Genomic DNA, 20,826 nt, shown 5'->3' with positions numbered 1-20,826 from the left:
TTCCTCCTGGTGTACCAGAAACTACTATCCCTGCCCCCCAGACACACCACCAGGTTTTCCCTCCACCACCACGAAGGCTGCCTTCGGATCAGCTCCAAGGTTTAGGGAGGGAAGCTATGCCCTAGTACGCATGCGCCCCCACAGTGAGCGATGCGCAGGCGCACGTCCGTCTGTCTCTCTAGTCTGCGCCTGCGCACTGAGAAGCGCGGCCTCTCGCGGGTGTCGCGTGGGCCTCACGTGGGCCCCGGGTCATGGCCAGCTGGGTGTTCTGTAATCGATGTTTCCAGCCGCCGCACAGGAAGTCGTCCTTCAGCCTGACCAGCTGCGGGCACGTGTACTGCGACGCCTGCCTTCAAAAAGGTGCGAACCGGAACCGGTCGCTGGCCCCGGGGTTCCCACGGGCAGGGCAGGGGCGAGAGACCACTGTGGGCCTGCGCGGCTCCAGGGCCCCCGAGCCCCGCCTGTGATCCCGAGCTGGAGCTGCAGAAAGCTGGCTGCTGCTTACTTACTTGGGGGTGTGGCGAGAAGCTGGTTCGCAGCAGCCAGCTGGTCAAATGCGAACGCCTTTTTTGTTGAAGTAAAACTGCTGCGACGGTGGAAGCGGGGGGGGGGCTGGGGGGCGGAAGCAGTGGGATTTCACGAAGTGCCGGACGTGTTTAATTTGGCAAGTAAAGGAACTGGTACGCAACAAGGCCTCGGATGATTCACCTCAGTTCATTTTGTTTTCCGGCTTTACTTTAAATGTCTAGGAATGTACACACAGTTTGGGTCAGCGTTGTACACATAGGTGCCACAGTCACGGAACTCTTCATTAGTTGAGCTAGCATGGGTGGTTTCCAGATACGTGGGGTGACAGATGTGTGAAAACTTTTGCTGTTGTGCCCGTAAGGTATATGCATGCAACCAGGGGTAGCATTCCTGGGTTTCTGGTATATGCTCTAAGAGGAAGCCTGGTGTGAAAAGTAGTCTGTAATGAGAGAAATTCAGGAGGAGCTGTGTAATGGGGCTTGCGAGAAGCAATGGAAAACAAGATGTGTCCTTGCGATCAGGAAAAATGATGGATTTAGGGAATGCTAAGTAGATTCAACAGACTTAATTCAAGGAAGCAAGGAGCTGAACTCTTTCTGTGAAGCAGTCTGATAACCAGGGCTACACATAGAAACCAAGTCTCAATATAAACAACACACACACACATACACACACACACACACAGTACAGCAGCAGTGGTTCTCACCTTCCTAATGCTGCAATTCTTTAATACAATTGAAGTTGTGATGACACCCCCCATGTCATAAAATTATGTTCATTGCTACTTCGTAACTGTAATTTTGCTACTGTTATGAATTGCAATGTAAATATGCTTTCCAATGGTCTTAGGCAACCCCTGTGAAAGATTGCGACCCACAGGTTGAGAAATGCTGCCTTAGACCCTGTCTTGTGGGAGCTGTCTAGGAAGGAAACAGGAGGTAGTCTTGCTTAGGGATCTGTAATTCAAAGTCAGGAATGCCAATGGTGAAAACACTACCACCTTGGGAAGTATATTTTGTGGGTGGTAAATAGAAACAGAAGAAAGATGCTGTGTAAAAAAGGAAGTAGGGGTGTTGATGTCCTAGATTTTCCCCTCAAGTCAAAGAATCGCTGTTTGAAAGCATCTACTGGGTCAATGGTAAAAGTCACCAATGATGTGAAATAAAGTTAAAACAATTTAGCACATAGCCTAAAGATAGGTGCCTTCATGATGTGGCAAATTATAAGGCCCCAATACTGGTGTGGGTGACTACTTTAGGGTCTTGGGTGGGAGCACATCAAGGTACTTCTGGGTCTTGAATTGTGAAGCAAACATACATTCCAGTACCCTGAAGTTATCTTCCAAAAACCACATTTACTGTATGTTGGAATTACACCGACCCCAGGTATATACACACACACACACACACACACACACACACAAAGTTAGGGGAAAAGGATAGGGAGTTCTAGACAGAGTCTTAACCTACCTAGTTCTAGTGACCCATGTTCATTACACTCTAGTTAAAATCTGATGTATATCCTCCCAGGCTTTTTAAAAATGTTTACTTATGTTTTGCCTGCATGTATGTCTGTCCACCACGTTTGTGCCTGGTATCTGTAAGACTGTGAGCCGCCATGTGCTGAAAATTGAACTCAGGTCCTCTAGAAGATCAGCTAGTGTTATACAACTTCTGAGTCATTTCTCCAGCCCTTGATGGAAATTTTACACACACACTGTGGGGTTGAAGTCAAGGAACTATCTGTAAGCAGTTGTTCCTTGTTCTCCACTTTGAGGATTACACTTTTTAGCAAGTGTTTTTACCCAAGATGAACTAATTTGTTGGCCATGGTATTTCGGGTTTTTAAAACAAAAAATACACACACACACACACACATATAATTTAGTAAACTGCTCTTATTGCTTACTAGGGCACTGATTGTCTTCATTGTTCCAGTCAGGCAGTGATGGGGCATGCCATTAATCTCAGCACTCAGGAGGCAGAAACAAGTAGATCCCTGAGTTCTAGTTCCGACTGATTTAGAGAGAGAGAATTCTGGGATAGCTAGGGCTACATAGAAAAACTATGTCTCGATAAAAACAAAAAACAAACACACACACACAAATTAGTCTGTTTTATTTTTAAGTTTGTAAATATCCCCAGGTACTATACCATAGGTTATTTCATTTCCTACTGAAAGACATTTTATGTTTTATGCCATTTGACTACTACTTAGGGGTAGAACTACTAAAATGCGGATGTGCACATTAAAGTAGGCCAAATTGCTCTCCAGAAAGGCAGTGCCCATCTAGATTCTCCCTTTGACGTGCCCTCTTCACGTGTGTATCTTTTAATGTTTTTTCTCTCTTGGGAGGCCCTCCACCCAGCTCCCAAATGAATCACACAGGGAGGCTTATTCTTAGTTATGAGTGCCTGGCCTTAGCTTGGCTTATTTCTAGCCAGCTTTTCTTATCTTTAAATTATCCCATCTACCTCTTGCCTTTGGGCTTTTCCTTTTCTCTTGTTTCTGTAAATCTTACTCCTACTCCATGGACTGCTGTGTAGCTGGGTGGCTGAGTTGCTGACCCCTGCAGCTCCTCTCCTTTTTCTTCCCTCGAGCCCCTCATTTCTCCTGTTTATACTCTCTGCCTACCAGCCCCACCTATCCTTGCTGCCTCGATCTTTATTAGGGCCACCAGGTGTTTAAGACAGGCACAGTAACACAGCTTCACAGAGTTAAACAAATGCAGCATAAGCAAAAGTCATACACCTGAAAATAATATTCCCCAACACCAAAGTTTTCTTTATACATTTATTGGCTCTTTTTGCTGATTGTTCATTCAGGTCCTCTCACAGTCTTTTAGTGTAGTATTGGTTTTTAGTTGGTCTATAAACAATATATATTAAATATCAGCTACTTTGGCGGTGAGCTGCAAGGGATTTCCTCTCTGCCCCTCAATCTCCATTCTCTAGCACAAGGCTTGTGAGTCTGTTCTGTAATCGTTTACTGTGCAGCTTTATTTGAGATAGTTCAATAGGACATGGAGTGAGAGAGAGAAAAGAAACATGCTATGGAGGGTGGATGGTGGGGGTGGAGAACAGTGACTTGAATGCCTTTATAAGAAGAGAGGAGGGGCTGGCAAAGATATATCAGCAGTTAACCACATTTGCTGTAATCCTGATTATCTGAGTCCAATCTGCAGAATACAATGTAGGGGATAACTGACTCTTGGAAATTGTCCTCTGCCCTTGACATGTTTACATTTGCTTATCTTCACCCCCTACGTATGTGTGTGTGTGTGTGTGTGTGAGAGAGAGAGAGAGAGAGAGAGAGAGAGAGAGAGAGAGAGAGAGAGAGAGAGAGAGAGAGAGAGAGAATATACAATTATCTCAACATAGGTAGTTTAATGGTAAGAAATCCTGTGACAATGCTGGCTTTTTTCATAGGCTTGGTAGCCACAGAGATGCTGATAAGGAGCCCAGGGTGTGTTTATGAGAATGGATGGGACAACATGCCTGGTGTTAAGAGCTAGCCATGGAGTTCAAAGACTCAAGCCTAGATGGAAGTCAGTTTCAAGGAGAAAATAGTGAAATACAGACAGAATCCCCCTAGGTGATCAGCAAAGAACTAGAGCATGAGCACATGAATTAGTTACAAGCTGGCAGGTAGAACATATATAAATTTTTTGTGCTCTTATGTAGCAGGAACACAGCAGTGATGTGAAGGTGTTATTTTCATTTTAAATTAAAATCACTAAAACAAGCGATAGTGCTTGCCTTCTATCTAGTTGAAAGGTGAAACAAGAGGATTGGAAGTTCAAAGCCTGTTGGGACAACTCAACAAGATCTAGTCTCAAAGACTTTTGAGGGTTTTTTTTTTTTAGTTTTTTTGAGACAAGGTATCTATGTAGGCTTGGCTACCCTGAAGTTCACTGTGTAGATCAGCATCTCACAGAGCCCTTCTGTCTCTGCCTCCTGAGTGCTGGGATCAAAGTTGTATGCCATCATGCCCAGACCTAAAAAGGAAAATTTAAAAGGGCTGGTGCTAAAATTTAATGGTAAAAATAGTTAGTGTATATGAGTGCCAGCCCCCCAACACACACGCACACAAGTATGTTGGGGAAGTCCTGTGCATTTGTCAATAAAGAATAAAGCACTGTCTGGCCAATAGGGAATCTAGATAGGAGGGACTAGGAGTCCAGAAGGACTCTGGGTAGGAGAAACACAGAGTCAACATGTAGCCGCCATGGGGTAGGAGCCCGGAACTATTCTCTGGTAAGAGACATACTTAGATTAACAATTATGGGGTAATTACTTAAAGCAGAGCTAGCCAGTAAGAGACAAGCAAGGCCAACAGCTTCATAACTAATATAGCCTCCTGTGTGTTTATTTGGGGACTACAATGTGGCAGAGCCCAGGCGGCTGGCGGGGGATAAACCAAAGCGGCTAGCAAAGAAAAAGCTTCCCTTAACACAAGTACACTGGGGGGGGCGGAAAGGATACTGCTGTAAAATCTAAAGTATTGTTGACACTTATGGTCACTGTTGGAGGGGCACACATTTACAAAGCAGGAAAATAAATGATTGTATAAATTGTTTCTCTGAATCCACAGTGCCATCACATAAGAATGTAAAAACATTTACGTGTAATCCTGCATTCTAACTCAAAGTTGGTGTTCACACATGTTTCACAGCACTGTTCAGTATAATGTAGTTAAACATTTGTTTTTCTTTTGATAGGTAAAAAAGATGAATGCATGATCTGTCGAGTTCCGTGTAATACAGTTTTACTTTCAAAAAATGTAAGTTAAAATCCCTCGAATTTGAATATTCATTATAGTAGTATTTCCTTTTAACTTGAGTCTAGATTTTTAGTAACTACAATATCTTTAATTTTTATTCATTTTGCTAGATTAATGAGACTTGTGAATAAAAAACATAATTGGATTTGGTTTTGCTATTTGTTCTGTGGTTTGGTTTTACTGTTAATTGGTTTTGATTGCATTTGTTTGTAATTTTCTTTGTTTTTGTTTAGTTTTTCTAAGCAAAATGCATTTGTCATGTGTTTGTCACTGTGCCATCCAGGATGTCCTCAAACACAAGATCCTTCTGCCTTAGTTTACAGACATGAATCTCCATACCAATCAGGATTTGGTTTTTAAACATCATTATGCTTTCCTTCTTATCCATAGGTTAGCCTTAATCACAGTTTATTGGATTGTACTATATTCTTAGAAATGAAAATTGGTTAGTTTTTCTTAGTACAACACTGGCTTCCTGATTGGGCGAATTTGGTTTTTCATAAAAGTTATAATAAATAATTAATAATGTAAGTTAAAGTCAATTATTTGCTCCATTGCCTTAAACCAGTGCCTTTAGTTCTATCTATAAATTTGTCAGATTAATTTATCCTTTAGTATAAACTTCTTCTTAAATGAGTTTTCTCTTCTATGCCTGTTCTCCAAATGTATATTTGAATCATTATTTTTAAACATCACAGTTTTTATAACAAAAACAGAGTTACCCAACAACTCAGACAGTATAGAAATTCCTAACAGATAATGTGGCCATTCCCAGATCCAGTTCCCAATGACAGCATCCCAGGAGTTGGCACCTAGCCTGTGTAGCTTATGATTTTTATTTTTACAGAATGTTCTCCAAATGATACTAGGTTTGTAGTACATTCTTTTTGCATGGCTGAATAATATCTTACCATTTTCCTTTTAAACAACCTCGTTTTTTTGTTTTATTTTGTTTTTTTGCTTTGCCTCACACTCACCAGTTTACCAATTTCTGTCTAAAATTGCAAGAGTATATGGCATAAATTCCTAGAAGTATAAAAAAGGGAAAAATATTTAAATTTTAATACAAAGTACCTGTTTTTCTCCAAACACTTAACAGTTTGAATTCCTTGCAAATGACATGTTGCAGCATGCACCCTTTTTCTGCTATAAGGTGAGGATTAGTCTGGAAAGAGAGCCTCTGACCCTGACCCTTCTTCAGCTTCCTGGGTTGAATGTTTAGGCCATTTGTTTCCCTTGTTGTTGCAGGATCCCAACAGGTGTCTCTTGGAGGGTAGGGGAAAGTAGACACAACACCAACAGCACAGGCATCAGAAATAAGTTGAAACAAGCTCAGTTTATTCCAGGAAGGGGTAAGCCTTATATACTCCTCAACCCTGCCGGGGAAGGAGATCCACTGAGCTGGATCTGCTGAGGTGATGTGGTCCCTGTCCATAAGTCCATGTCATCTCTCATCAGACTCAGCTGCTGTTGTCAAGGCCCTCTGGCAGACCCAGGCTGGATGTCAGGAAATATCTACCTAATGCAAGAATCTACATGAATCTACAAGGATGGCCTCAATTAAGACTCCTAGCAATAGTGGATATGTAGTCTGAACTGGCCATGTCCTATGATCATATTGGTGACTGCCCCAATTATCATCAGAGTCTTCATCCAGTAATTCGTGGAAACATGCTGAGACCCACGGCAGCCAAACAAGCCGAGCTCAGGGAATCCTGATGAACAGAGGAAGGAAGGATTGCAGGAGCTAAGAGGTCAAGCACACCACAAGAAAACTCACAAAAACAACTAACCTAGCTCATAGAAATTTAAGAGTCTGAACCAATCACCAGGGGGCCTGGATGAGACCAACATAGGTCCTCAATATTATAGTTGTGTGACTTGATCTTCTTTTAGGACTTCCAACAATTGGAGCAGGGGCTGTCCCTAATGCTTTGGCCAGCTCCTGGAAACCTGTTCCTCATACTGGGTTTCGTAGCCCAACCTTAATGCAAGGGGAAGTGCTTACTCTTTCCACAACTTGTTATGCTAATCTTTGCTAATACCAATGGGAGCCCTGCCAGTTTCTGAGAAGAAACAAAGGAGGAAAGGATTAGGAGGAGGATAGGGGAGGAAGACGAGGGAGGAGAAAATGGTCAGTATGGAAAAAATATTTTTTTTAAAAAATATAGCGTTCACGTACAGTGACTTTGCTCAAGGTCCTATTCTTCTAGAATATTTGTATATGCAGTAGTGTCTGCAGTCATTGGCAGGAACTCCTGTGTGGTTCTGTGTAGAAATGCTGACTACAACAGGCACCCTGGTCTCTGTCTTTATTTCATTGTCAGGGTTTTAGCATTTCACCAAGAATGTGTACGTTAGTTTGCTAAACATATTTTTAAAATCAAGAATGGTATATAATTGATATAACTATAATTATAACTTTTCTGTAACTCTTGATAATATTCAGTTTTACCATATTTTGTTTGTGGGATGGAGACTATTTACGTTTTTAAAAAGTATGTGTCTGTATTCGGTATGTGCACATGAGTGCTGTTCCTACAGAGGCCAGAGATACTGAATTCTCTGGAGTTGGAGGTACAGGTAGTTTTGAACTGCCCAACATGGGTTCTAGGAACCATTATGCCAACTCTCTGACCCCTTCATTTACTTTTAAAATTAAAAAAGTCACATAATATTCCAGGAATAGAGTCAACTTATAATGGCATTCTTCAGCTTTTACAGATAGGTTTAATTGCTGTTATTTCACTTGGGATTTCTTGCACTCATGCTTATATGCAAGCTGAAATTGAAGGTTTCCTCTCCTGTATTATATACTCAAATTTGAGGACTCATGGTTAATAACTTCATAAAAGTTCTCAGAGTAAGGAGTAGTAGCACATTCCTTTAATTCTAACACATAGGAGGCAGAGACTGGAATTCTGGACCAGGCTGGTCTACATAACTAGTTCAAGACCAACCTGGATGTGTATATCTGTGTATGTATTTATGTACATATGTATGTATAAGTTTATTGTAGTTAATTCACAAATAGAAACACTACTTGGCTAGATTAACACAGCCACTCAAATCCAGCCCCAAACTGTAGATCTCAAAGAGTTTCTGTACAGTTAAAATTCTGAAGTCATAGAGATTCACTTAGAGTTTTACACTTTCAGTATCAATTACATTTCAATGTTCTTACTGACCTCAAAGCAGGTCCATAAGGTCTAGAAGGATGTTCTTTTATTTTATTTTACTCATTTGTTTTGGGTTTTTGAGACAGAGTCTGTCTATGCAGTCTTGACGGTCCAGAAACTTGCTATGTAGATCAGGCTGGCTTCAAACTTAAAAAGGTCTGCCTGCCTCTGCCTCCCAGGTGCTGGGATTAAAGTCAAGTTCCTCCCTCCACACACAGCTGCTTTTTTTCTAATTTTGAATGACTATTGTGAGTCCTTTTTTCCTGAGCAACCTTGCAAATATGTATTAAGTACTTTGAACTTATTTCAGCATTTTCAGAAAGCGAATTTTTTACTCCATTGATCTCATGGGAACATACCTACACACAGACACACACATTATACACATAATTAAAATAAAAATAAAGTATTTTTTTTAATTCATCTAAGTTAGATTTTCCTGACCATGCAAGGACTTCAGGTGTTTTCAGTCCATTGATCTTTTCACCATCCTCTCCCTTCTCACGTGGAAATTGGCTTTTTATGCTAAATTGACAACACAGCTTTACCACACATAGCTAATTCTTGGTTGGATTTCCCATACTCCCTCTTCTCTTGCTCTTTGCTGCCTCCCAAACTCTGTGGTCTGTTAATGATCATTTCCTACCCACAGGGAATTCCTTTATTTTTGCTTTTAGTATCAATATGTTGATTACAAATCCTCTTGGTTTTTTTGTTTGTTTGGAAAAAAGTCATCCCTTTTACCTTCATTTTGAAGCACATTTTCAATGGATATAGTGAACATGTGATCCAGAGAGGCTTAGTAGCTGCCAATGGGTGCCACTGTCCCTCATGCTCCTTAGAGGTGTGATTACCTTCATGGGGTGAATTGCTGTTTGTGTTATGTATAGTTAATTGTAGATCTTGAAAGACAATTTTATAACTAGTGGCCAGAAGTTTTTACATAGTCATTTGCTTTCTCTTCAGACTAACTCCAATATCCAGACATTTTTTCTGAGCATAGATGGTCTGTGTAAGAAGTATTCCCAGGAAACTTCTCAGGTGAGTTGCGACCTAGAGGCTTGACTTGGTGATGCCCAGAGCACATTACCTCAGAGATCCTGTGATGTGAGTGTTCTGGAAGCCAGTCTCTTGCAGAGGTGTGTGAAAATATCTTCTACTTCTCTGAGTTTTATTTTAAAAACATCTCACTTGCAAAACAGTTGAACATAAAGGGTTCAGTGCTGATAGTATCTGTCTGATCTATGTTGTTTGTGCTTGTGTGTGCCATTGAGATACATGTGAGCTCACTTAGTTTAGATCTACCTCCCTCTAGGCATTATTCCCCCACAGATATCAGCAGTATTTCTGATAATCTCAGTTGGAGGACCAGTTTCCACTCAGATGAAACTCTGTTAAGTTCAGTCAGTAGATTTCTTCTTGACTCTATCCTTTGTGGGTGGTCACCAGGGTTGCACATCCCTGCTTTGTTCCTGTATAGTGGCATATAGCTCCATGCGTCATTTCCCTGGCTCTTGTGACACTTGCCTCTCTATCTGTTCCTTCCTGCTCTTCTCCTCATTGACACACTTGCTATATGCCACTTCCTGTAGTCAGTGACACTCTCACTTGACCTCTGTCCCTAGCATTATGTATCAGTGTCTCCTATGCTAAGCCCAAGGTTCCATGTCATTTACTTGTTTTACTAAACAACCTGCAGTATACTAATCTTCAGAGGAAGCTGTCCTTCCTTGTCCCTCAGCCCATCCTCCTGTCTTCTCTTTCCTAGCTGTGCTGTTCTTGTCTCTGAAAAGGCCTAGTCCAGCAAAGGGCATTCTCAGCCTTAGGATTGGCCTTTTCTTCTGTCTCAATCCATATAATTCCTTTGTTCTCTCTCTCTCTTTCTGTGTGTGTGTGTGTGTGTGTGTGTATGTGTGTATGTGTGTGTGTGTGTATAAATTAGCATAAAAGGTACTATACAACCTAGGCTTGTTTTAAACTCATAATTTTCTTAACTCATCCTCCCAGATGCTGGGGTACAGTTGTGTGCCACCATTCCCAGGGTTCACAGTCCTTTTTTTATTAATGAAGTCTCCCTTCTGAGGCCACTGCTAGCATTCTAGTCTAGAGCACAGCCCCTTCTTGGGCACAAGCCAGAGCTCCCAGACTAACTGAGATTATAGACCTGGGAAAGTCCAGGCAGACAGATCTAGTGGCCCAGATGCTTGGGGTCTTGCCCACTCCCATTATCACAAGAGGCTCTCTGGACTGGTCTCATCTACAGTGAAAGCCTGTTTCTCTAAGAAGCCTTAGCCCATCGCCGTAACAAGATTCTGGGTTCCAGTGCTGCTTGCCATTTGGCTCTATCCTAGGGACAGCTATTGTCTGCCAAATCTGCAACTGTGGAGACTGGGCAGTCAACCATAGGCCTTCAAGATGCTATTACCAGGGTTCTTATGCAAAACTCACCATTCCATGACAAGGGGGGCATTCCCCATCAACAGGCCTTGCCAGGTTCCAGTGTCCATCCCACTGGGAGCCTGCATCCTGATTGGTATTGACACATGTTACAGACTGTGGGTCCCTGAGAGAGTGGCTTAGAAAATGAAGTTTTCTCTCTTGTTACCAGTGTGGAATGTACTGAGAAAGAAGGCATAAAATAGGCAGCTGGCACATTTTTAGAAACTGGGAACATCAGTCTGCTGCCAGAACAATTCCCAGCTCCACCTGGCCTATAGGTCAAATCTAGAACATGGATAATGCCTTGTGTCTTACACAAGTATGAAGGGGAAATTTTAGGAAAAGAAAATTCCCCAGACACAGCCTTACCCTGTTCAAACATCATACCAGCAGGCTTCCACAGTCAGGGAAGTAGGATCTGTCATTAAGTCTCTCCCATGATTATTAAGAGCTGGAAGATCAGGGCTATCCCTACAGGCAAGGAGAGAGTTCATGACAAGGCCCTTGGAGCTGGGTTTTGAGGGGCAAGAGTTGTTTGCACAGTTGAGGAAGATGCTCAAGGATATTGACTGTTACTCCAGTGAGGATTCCTACAGGAATGGCCTCAAAGGAGTCTATACTTACCTTTGTGAGTAGCCGTCATTAGATTGTCTCTGTCTTGTCTCAAAAACTGATTCTTTTTGGATACATGTGGTGATATCTTGCTTGTACAAATAAAGCTTGTCTGAAGATGAGAGGATGGAGCTTGCCACTAGCTAACCATAGAGGTCAGGAGGCCTGTACGGACAGACAGGAAGTGAGATGGCTGGGTGGAGAGAGGATGTAAACAGAAAGAAACAAGAACTCACTCTCTTCTGCTGGGAAGCTTTGGCTTGCTCCTTCTTCTCTCCGATCTCTCAGCATTTTCCTCTATATCTGACTCTGGGTTTTTATTATTTAAACCAATTAAGAACTCCATTTTCAGAGACTCAAAAACATAAGAGCTCAGTTACAGGGAGGATATTGTCCCTGCTGATCTGAAGGTTCATGCTCTATAGAGTCCCATATCTAGGAGTAGGCTGTCAAGGTGGATGACTTGCATGCTCTGTTGAGTTATTGTTTTCCACACCAGAACTGCACTGGAAGTATATAGAGACTGATGCTACTATAATCCAAGGGAAGCTGTGTGGTGAATGAAGACTACCTTTGTGTCTGTGCTATTATTACCTAGAGGGAGGTATGGATCCTTAAAATATCAATGTTACCTATAACCACTCTACACCTGTGGTCTCAGCACTGAGTGGTGACAGATTTAGGTGAAGGAGTGACAGTTTAGTGTCTCAGCTAAGTTGACACCATTTACTCAAACCATCAACTAGCTTTCTTTTTTTTGAGTGAGCCTCAGATCACTGCTCACTTTTTCACACCATTCTCAGAAGCCCAATTCAAATCACAAAGGGTACATGAGGTTTCTTGTGAGTGTGAAGACGGGGATGGTGCTGCCTTCAGATGTAGATGACTCTTAACAGTTCACACAAGGCTACCTTGGTATCTGCCAGCTCTACCCACTATGCTAAGCTTCCTTGTTTCAACTCTTTCCACCTCTCTAATCCTGACCTTGTCCATGTATTAGGGTCATTCACTGGGCAGAAGGCCTTCCTCAGATAATCACTACCATCAAAGTGGAACCATGTGTTCTATCTTATTTACCACAAGAGTAAGCACCCCACTGGAGTATCTTAAACAGGAAGGCTGCTAGAGAGACAAAGAGCCTTATTGTTTAGAGTTCATATTGGATAAGCCTACCTGCCTTTGCATTTGACAACCTTCTGGTATTTTGTCCTTACTGAAACATCTAAGCTATGTGTCTATGCTGGTCAGCCATTAACCACAAGCAAACCCAGGTAATCTGTGACTGTCCCTGTGGGAGGAGATGCAGATCTACTGGGGGAGTACATGTAAAACAGAACATGCTACAACCCAAACTTTAAGTTCCTTCTAGCCTTCTACTTCCATTAGAGGTATACCATGACTTTGTGCCCCCCAAAACTGAAATGTGTTATCTTACCAGATTTCAGAATTTCAAGAAAAACACAGGAGGAGACTGGTGGCCTTCTATCAAGAAAAGGTAAATAAAATCAAAATCTTGCTTCTTGAATTGTTTGATATTGTCATTTTAATGTCATATTGTTATAGTTCAACATTCCTCTGTGTGTGTGTGTGTGTGTGTGTGTCTGTTTGTCTGTCTGTCTGTCTTCTTTGAGTCTGTGATCTGAATACAGTTCACTAGCACCTATGAGGTTTGTTTTCCTTTGCATTTCCAGTTGAGGATGTGGTTACTTCCCATGATACATCAGTCTGTTTGCCTGACCTGCCTAGGAGTCTACACAGAGCTGCCTACTCTGCCCACCTAGGCTCCCTCAGCTGGACTGGCCAATACTAGGGCCTCGGGAGCTCGAGAGAAGCACAGAGGCTTTTTTTTCTCATTCCTCTTGTTTGTTTTTTTACATAAAAGTCCTTTTTTAAAAACTCCAAAGGTTATATAATAAATGAAGTGAGGACCCTAGTTACAAAGCCAGAGTTCTGAGAATCTGTCATCAAGTCTAGAAGGCATTTCCCAGTCCACTGCCTTGGTGTACAGATGGGACAGGCAGGCAGGGCCCTCAGGTTCTGTACACAGTTCACTGTCCTCACTCTGTTTTTCACTGCTTTATCCACAATACTCCTACACCACTCCCTAACAGCTTCTTCTAGTATAGTCTTAGTTACTCATTTGATATGTATTACCTTCTTAAATCTCTCAGCAAATACGAGGTTTTATACACCACTATAAATTTATAGACTTTAACTCTACCTTTTGACATTTCCTAGTGCCTTGTGATAAAGCCAGATCTAAAGTCAGACATGTAGTAGACTGCATTCTGAAATCACCTGTGTAGAGGAGGACATGTCTCAGACTTGACATCAGAATCCCTAAGGTGTACCTAGCTTCATGCTCTAGGCTGCTACTGGCTAGTTAAGATCACTGCCTTGTGGAGACTGAGCTGAGTGTTTCTAGAGCTCTGACCTGACTCACCTCTGTACAAAGGTCCCGATGAGCCAGGCTTGCTGAAATGTCACATTTGTCGACAAACCAAGTGTATTCTCAGAATTGCCTCTTGGAATAATCTGTCTAATAATGAGGGTCATATTTATATTCAGATTTCTCAGTTGGAGGAGTCCCTCAGGAAGTCAGTGCTACAAATCAAGCAACTACAAAGGTAAGAGTGCCTCATAGAGACAGTCATTGAGCTCCATATCACTAAAATAGACAAAAACAGAAGAAAGAGATTAAGGGTCCCCATAGAGGCTTCCAAATGATCCCCAAGGTATTGGTAAGGGGGCAGGAGTTACAGTGGCCATAATGCGAATGTTGTGCATGACATAATAGATAGCTATAGAGGGAGAGCTTGGCATGGCATGTGTTCCTCACATGCCATTGAGTAAGTCCGTTGTATTAGTTACTTTTCTCATTTCTGTGACAAAGCTACTTGAGGAAGGAGGGATTTATTTTGTCTTACAGTTTGAGGTACAGTAGTACATCATAGTGGGAGAGGCCTGGCGACAGTAGGATGAGACAGCTGGTCATATCCTATCTACATTCAGAAAGCAGAGAAAGATGCATGCTGGTGCTCAGCTCACTTCCTCCTTTTTATTAAGTCCAAGACCTCAGCTCCTGGAATAGTGCTGCCCAAATTTAGGGTGGGTCTTCCTACCTCATTTAATTCATCCTATAAATTCTCTCATAGGTATGCCCCAAGTTTTCTTCGTATGAAATTTTAGATTCTGTAAAGTTGATGTTAGTCATCACCAGTCTACCCTTTGTCAGCTACATATCCAAACGTCACTTTAAAACCATAACTTTCCACCATAACCATCTTATAATGAAAAATGCTGTCCGATTTTTTTAAAAGTCCACATAATCTTTAACAGTTCCAAAACTGCTCAAAAGTATAAACGTAGAGTCTCTTATGAGATACAGTTCATACCTTAACTGTGAGATTCTATAAATAAAATAAAAAAACAAGTTATGGACTTCTAACGTACAATGACACAAATTGAACGTTCATATTCTCGAAGGAAGGAATGGGGCAAAGCAGGCAGACAAGACGTGAGTATTAGAATGCAGCCCTGTTTTTGCCAGAGCATAACACAAATGGTCTCTAGTCCAGTGCCTGATAGAACCCTTCTCCTCTAGAGGCTTATGAGCTAAGCTGCTGCCGTCTCTAGTCCAGTGCCTGATGGAACCCTTCTACTCTAGAGGCTCATGAGCTAAGCCACCGCCATCTGCATTTCTGTCAGCATTTTATTCTTCCAAACTCACACCAGACTGGCACATTAAGCTCTGCTTATGGTGTTTTAAGAATTTTCTAACCCAAAGTTACAAAATATTCCACATTGTCCCTGCAAACTGGTTTCCAAGGTCTAAGAACCACATGGTCATCTTTTTCACAGTAATGTCCCATTTCTCAGCACCAGTTTTCTATATTAATTATTTTTCTCATGACTGTGACAAAAGCATATATAACTTAAGAAAATAGGTTTATTTTTACCCACATTTTTACCCCTTGTGGTAGGGAAGGCATGGAGGTAGTAGCAATGAGGCACCTGGTCATATACTCCTACAGTCAAGAAACAGATAAATCCTGGGGGCCAGTTTGCTCTCTCCTTTTTATTCTATCCAATACCCTCTTAACCCATTGGATGGTACCGCACCCACATTCAGAATGAGTTTTCCCAATTCAATTAACTCAGTCTAGAAACTTGCTCACTGATGGGTAATGTCCTTCTATATATGTTTCTCTTATTGGTTGATGATAAAACACTGTGGCCAGTAGAGGCAGGAAGATAGATGGGGCTAGGAGACAAGGAGAATTCTGGGAAAGGTAGGCAGAGAAAGCTGGTCAGGACAGACGACATGTAGCCAACCAAAGGAGTAACAGGTCCTGACATTCTCCAATAAGCCAAGACCACGTGGAAATACACAGATTAATAGAAATGGACTAATAATTAAGACAGAGATAGCCAGTAAGAAGCTCTGGCCAGGGCTGGAGGGATGGCTCAGAGGTTAAAAACACTGGCTGCTCTTCCTGAGGTCCTAAGTTCAATTCCCAGCAACCACATGGTGGCTCACAACCACCTGTAATGAGATCTGGTGCTCTCTTCTGGCCTACAGGCATACATGGAGGCAGAGTATTGTATACAAAATAAATAAATAAAATCTTTTAAAAAATAATGCTGATGCCCACATTTGAAAAAAAAGAAGCCCTAGCCATTGTCCAACAGCTTCATAATTAATATAGTATCTGTGTGTTTGAGGCCAAATGACTGCAGGAGGCTATAGCAACAGCTCACTAACATGCCAAAGATTTAGGCAATTCTGAGTCCTATTAAGGTAGCAATTAATATGAACCACACATGAACTATAGTGAGGCACATCTCAAAGTGCTACAAATAACCAAAAGTATATTATATTTCCCTATCTGGAAAATAACAAACATTAAAATTCTCATTTCTTGTCTGTGTTGGCCAATCCCTTAATCATACCACAATTGCGAATCTCTTTATTTGCACTTAGCATCCATGAAATTTGGACTCCATAACACACCATAGTTTAGACAACACAAGACATGGTGCATATTTTGTCATGGTGGCTGTGTTTTTCTGAGATAATGGTAGTTTCCCATAAAACTTTTATGTGTGGAATGGTCAGTTTGGTTTTTCTTACTGGTTGCCTGAGTATATGGACATCTACTGCCCTGACCATACAAGCATCTGAAGACGTCATGGCCATATTGGGCCTGGGAATGTGACGGAAAGGCAGGTGTGAATACTTATCGTAGCTCCTGACCAAACTCTTTGCCTCCATCTTGAAGAAAAGAACCTCTTTCCTCTATCCTTATTAAAAAAACAAAAACAAAAGTTGGGGAACTGGAGAGATGGCTCAGCAGTTAAGAACGTTTGCTGCTGTTGCAATGGAGCATGATTTTGTTCCCAGCACCCATATCAGGTGGCTTACAACTGCCTATAACTCTAGTTCTAGGAAATCCAGTGCCCTCTTCAGGATTCCGTGGACACCTGAGAGTCACCATTCTTGACTTCAGGCATTCATGTGCGCCAAGCATGTCAACTGCTTATGCTGAGGTGCTTCTGTTTGATGGAGGGCAATAAATGAATTTATATACCAGACAGGAACATGTGCTCTTATGAGAAATGGTACTGGGTGAGAGAAATGAATACTATGGAGGACTCCAGGAAGTGACCTTATAACAGAGGTTCAAGTCACAGTTGTTGATGAATGTCAGTCTTATTTGGTCTGACTGGACTAATTGCAAGCACAGACTATCTTAGCATTCAGACCAGTGCCTAGGCTGCAGTATCTCATCTGCATTGTTCACACATGTCTTGTGAGTCTGTGGACACAGACATGCTTTGCCCTATATTCACATAAACATTCCATATCTACTGGACGAGACCAGGCCAACAGAGGGGCCCAGGGTACATCCTGCTGTGAACAGACAGCTGCTTAGCATGCAGCAGACATTGAATAGGGTTATTAGGTATCAGACCTCAGGCAAGGTTGTCTCTTCTGTCTCTGTAACAGAAATCTAGTCTTGCTTTGATGGGGCAATAAAACTACAACCCTCATCTACTTGTCTCCATTTCTCCTGTTGGCCATTAAATATGAATGGGTTAGTATCTCTTATTGATGCATTTGAATTTCATACATTTAAAGCATAACTTGTCATTGACCCATTATTATAATAGTTGCAACCACAAGTGTCAGTTATGTGCATGGTGGCCAGTGTTGGTTTTCTTTGCTTTCCAGTTGTGAAGGAATAAAGCAGTAGGCCAAGAGAATGTGTAGAAATTCATTCAGTTAATTATTTCCAAGCCTTTTTATACTTTGGGATGAATGGGGGAGAAATCAGTTTCATTAATTAATCTAATGCCTTTATTCCATCTATTTAGTATGAGGTCATCACAGCAAGCAGCTTTCAATACATTCAAAACTTCTGTTTCAAGTAAGTGAAGTAGTATCATAAACGAGAATACAAAGATACCTGCTGCTGAGCCACAAAAAGTTGACACTAACGTAAAAGACTTTTTTTTAATCATTTTTCCTTCAGCAAAGCCAAATGGCTATCTCTTGCTGCCACCCAACTCTTCAATTCCTGACAGGTATGTGGGCCTGGTGGGGTGGTGTAAGAATTTGTGAAAATTGAGTAACCCATAGTCATATCTATACACTTCTATATACTTCTACATTTTCTTTCTGTCTGGTTCTCCTTTCAAGTCTCCAAAGCTCACCCATTAACTAAGATCATGGGCAGTTCACTGGATGTCCAGCTACCCTAAGTACTTAGCTTACGTTAGTGTGAAGTTGGATCCTGGAGTCAGAACTTAGATCCTCACTGTACAATTATAGTACTCCATTCCTGCAGCCACAGCAATTAGTTGAGTATGATCAGGTGTCTGTGAGCCTCCCAGAAATCCTTGCCCTGCCTAAAAGTGAAAGTTGTGTCTATCCATATAATGGGATGGCCCTTCAACCTTGTGTACCACTCTATTCTGATAGCCCTATCTTGTGTCTCTGGGTGTCTTGGGACACTATGGCTATGGAAAGTGCACATTCATTATACCATTATTGTCCCAAGACCTGATTTGGAAAGGCAGTCTCCATCCTTGGTCCTCATGAATCAGAAGTAAGAGTTAAGCATAAGGAGGGAATCTCCATGGACATGTGTCTTAATGGGCCCAGGGTGTTCTCTAAACAGGATTTTTCTGTGGGTTGATGGGCCTGCAGCAAGCAGGTGTGTTTGGGAAAGTGTCACTGTAGCACATTTGTGCTTTCTTGTGGGGTGTGAGGTCATCAGACCAATTAAGCAAACTATCTCTAGCTTCCCCAGAAAGAGTTATCACCAAGAGAATATCATGTAGACCATATATCTGGATTTAAGACACTGAAGACAAAGAGAAAGGTAGGAATCTGGAAAATGCTTGAGGTGACATCACCGTCCAGGAAAATTAAATTTAAAATAGATATTGGAGCAACTGTATATGTAGGGTGAGTTAATGAGCCATCATGGGACTCCTGCTGAAGTAGTTAGAAAGGGTGTCTCTTTGCTCTAAGGTCACTACCATCATGTAGCCAGGCTACAGGAGGGCCAAATTGAAAATAAATCCAGCTGATATTTCCCTGTCTGCTTCTTGACTAATGGATGCTGTAACATGTGGGCTAACTACATGTATTAACAGCAGTAAGTGAATGTTCCTGATAATGGGGGTCTAGCCAGTGGTACTAGGTAGCAGTTTAATAACTAAGAGACAGTTGTGTGGGGGCTGTAGCTCAACTCTGGAGAAGTTATGCTACCGAGCGTGGTGGCACATGCCTTTAATCCCATCACCCGAGGCAGGGGGATCTCTGTGAGTTCAAGGCCAGCCTGGTCAGCAGAGTGAGTTCTAGGACAGGCTCCAAAGCCACAGATAAACCCTGTCTTGAAAAAAAAAAGTTATGCATAATTTACAGTTGATGAACAGCCAGTAGAATACACAAGAAGTAGCAGATCTATTCCTAACCACACCCTAAAAACCCCATAAAAGGGCTGGGAAATTCACTCTTTGACTTATTACATGCAAGGATATTGAAACTGATATTTTTCAAATTATAGAAAATTTTCAATCTCATTAGCATATTTCACTGTTTAACAGAATAGAATCAATGGAAATTAACCTGACTCCTCCAGCAAGAAAGGTAAGTATGCCTGGGCTGCCACATTGCTCAAGGCACATGGTGGTCTCTAGCAGAACTCTTTACTGTATTGACACCAGAGTTAACAGATGAACTGTGATCAGAAACAAGAACATTCCCTTCTGTCCTTATGGCCAGGTCTATGGTAAGGGCAACAGAGTCCCTTACATTATTAGTAAAAGTGACAGGGCTCATAGCCCTGTGTTTCACCTGCCCTTGACCATAATCTAAAAAGAAAGAAGTGCTTATTATAAACTGGACCCTGTCAGCCCATAAAAATAAGTGGGCCAGAAATGTGAGGCTGAAAAAAACAAAACCACAACTGTAAATAAAAACAGAGGAAATAAAACCAAACCTAGGGATGCATCATGAAGGTCACCCCCCCCCCAGTTCAGAGAGAACTGAATTGTGTTCATGCCATATTGTTCAAACATGAGGCCCTCGGAGATGTTTCACAAGGCTGAGGCATCACCAGGTGGGTTGTAACCAGTAGGATGGAGCAAAGGAGAGACACTGTATACACTCTAATGACACTATTTATTCGGTGTGAATCTATTATTGTGTTGCTTCAAGGGCCTTTAGTAATGTTCTGCCTGCCTGCTAGCACTATTTTAAATGCTTTGTAGATGAGTATCACTCTGCTAATAGCCCTCCAAGGCAGATACCAGTATGTGAACTTGTTAATCAGAAGTCATGTCCATTTCTAAAGAATCTCCTGAACCTGCTTGTAAAGGAACCTAGGTTTCAGAGTAAATAGTAGGACTTTAGCAGGGAATGAGATGTTATTTGTGTCTTGAAGAGATACTTCAGATCCTTGGCAGTTGGCACAAAGACAGACTGTCCCTCCCCCTCTTGTACATTCTCACTTCTTCCAGTGTATGCCCACTCTACCCTGAGCACCTCCCCCTCCCTTGCTCCCTGTCTTAGACCTTCCAGAAGTTCACAGATCCCAGTTACATATCTCAGCTCCTTGGGAGACTAGACATCTGCTTCCACCTCTCTTCCTGAGGCCTTGTCTCAGGGTTGTGCTTGTACTTGTGGTTCTCCAGATTGCCACATCAATGGTGAAGAGGGACCCTTATTTGTAGGGGGTTCAGGTCATTCAGCTTCAGGTTTCCTTAGCACCCA

The 20,826-nt window shown here is 41.9% G+C and overlaps 1 protein-coding gene across 3 annotated transcripts in view; it reads left to right on the top strand.

Moving 5' to 3' along the window:
- Positions 1 to 205: 205 nt before the first annotated feature.
- The window catches only part of Rnf212 (ring finger protein 212), a 36,024-nt gene continuing 15,403 nt past the window's right edge, over positions 206 to 20,826 (top strand). For 2 of the 3 annotated variants that reach the window (XM_013118618.3, XM_040733397.1), the window contains exons 1-8: positions 206 to 360; positions 5,249 to 5,310; positions 9,456 to 9,530; positions 12,979 to 13,035; positions 14,109 to 14,167; positions 17,919 to 17,971; positions 18,077 to 18,128; positions 19,659 to 19,701. In XM_013118618.3, coding sequence (XP_012974072.1) covers positions 252 to 360; positions 5,249 to 5,310; positions 9,456 to 9,530; positions 12,979 to 13,035; positions 14,109 to 14,167; positions 17,919 to 17,971; positions 18,077 to 18,128; positions 19,659 to 19,701 — 510 coding nt within the window. In that variant the 5' untranslated portion in view covers positions 206 to 251. Of the gene's footprint in view, positions 361 to 4,728; positions 4,785 to 5,248; positions 5,311 to 9,455; positions 9,531 to 12,978; positions 13,036 to 14,108; positions 14,168 to 17,918; positions 17,972 to 18,076; positions 18,129 to 19,658; positions 19,702 to 20,826 lie in introns of those variants that run through there. The other variant, XM_040733398.1, reaches the window with a different exon arrangement.

This window comes from Mesocricetus auratus, unplaced genomic scaffold (genome assembly GCF_017639785.1).
Source record: "Mesocricetus auratus isolate SY011 unplaced genomic scaffold, BCM_Maur_2.0 Super-Scaffold_100031, whole genome shotgun sequence".
Taxonomy (NCBI): domain Eukaryota; kingdom Metazoa; phylum Chordata; class Mammalia; order Rodentia; family Cricetidae; genus Mesocricetus; species Mesocricetus auratus.
The sequence above is the reverse complement of the archived record's forward strand: the minus strand, read 5'-3'. Positions and strand labels throughout refer to the sequence as shown.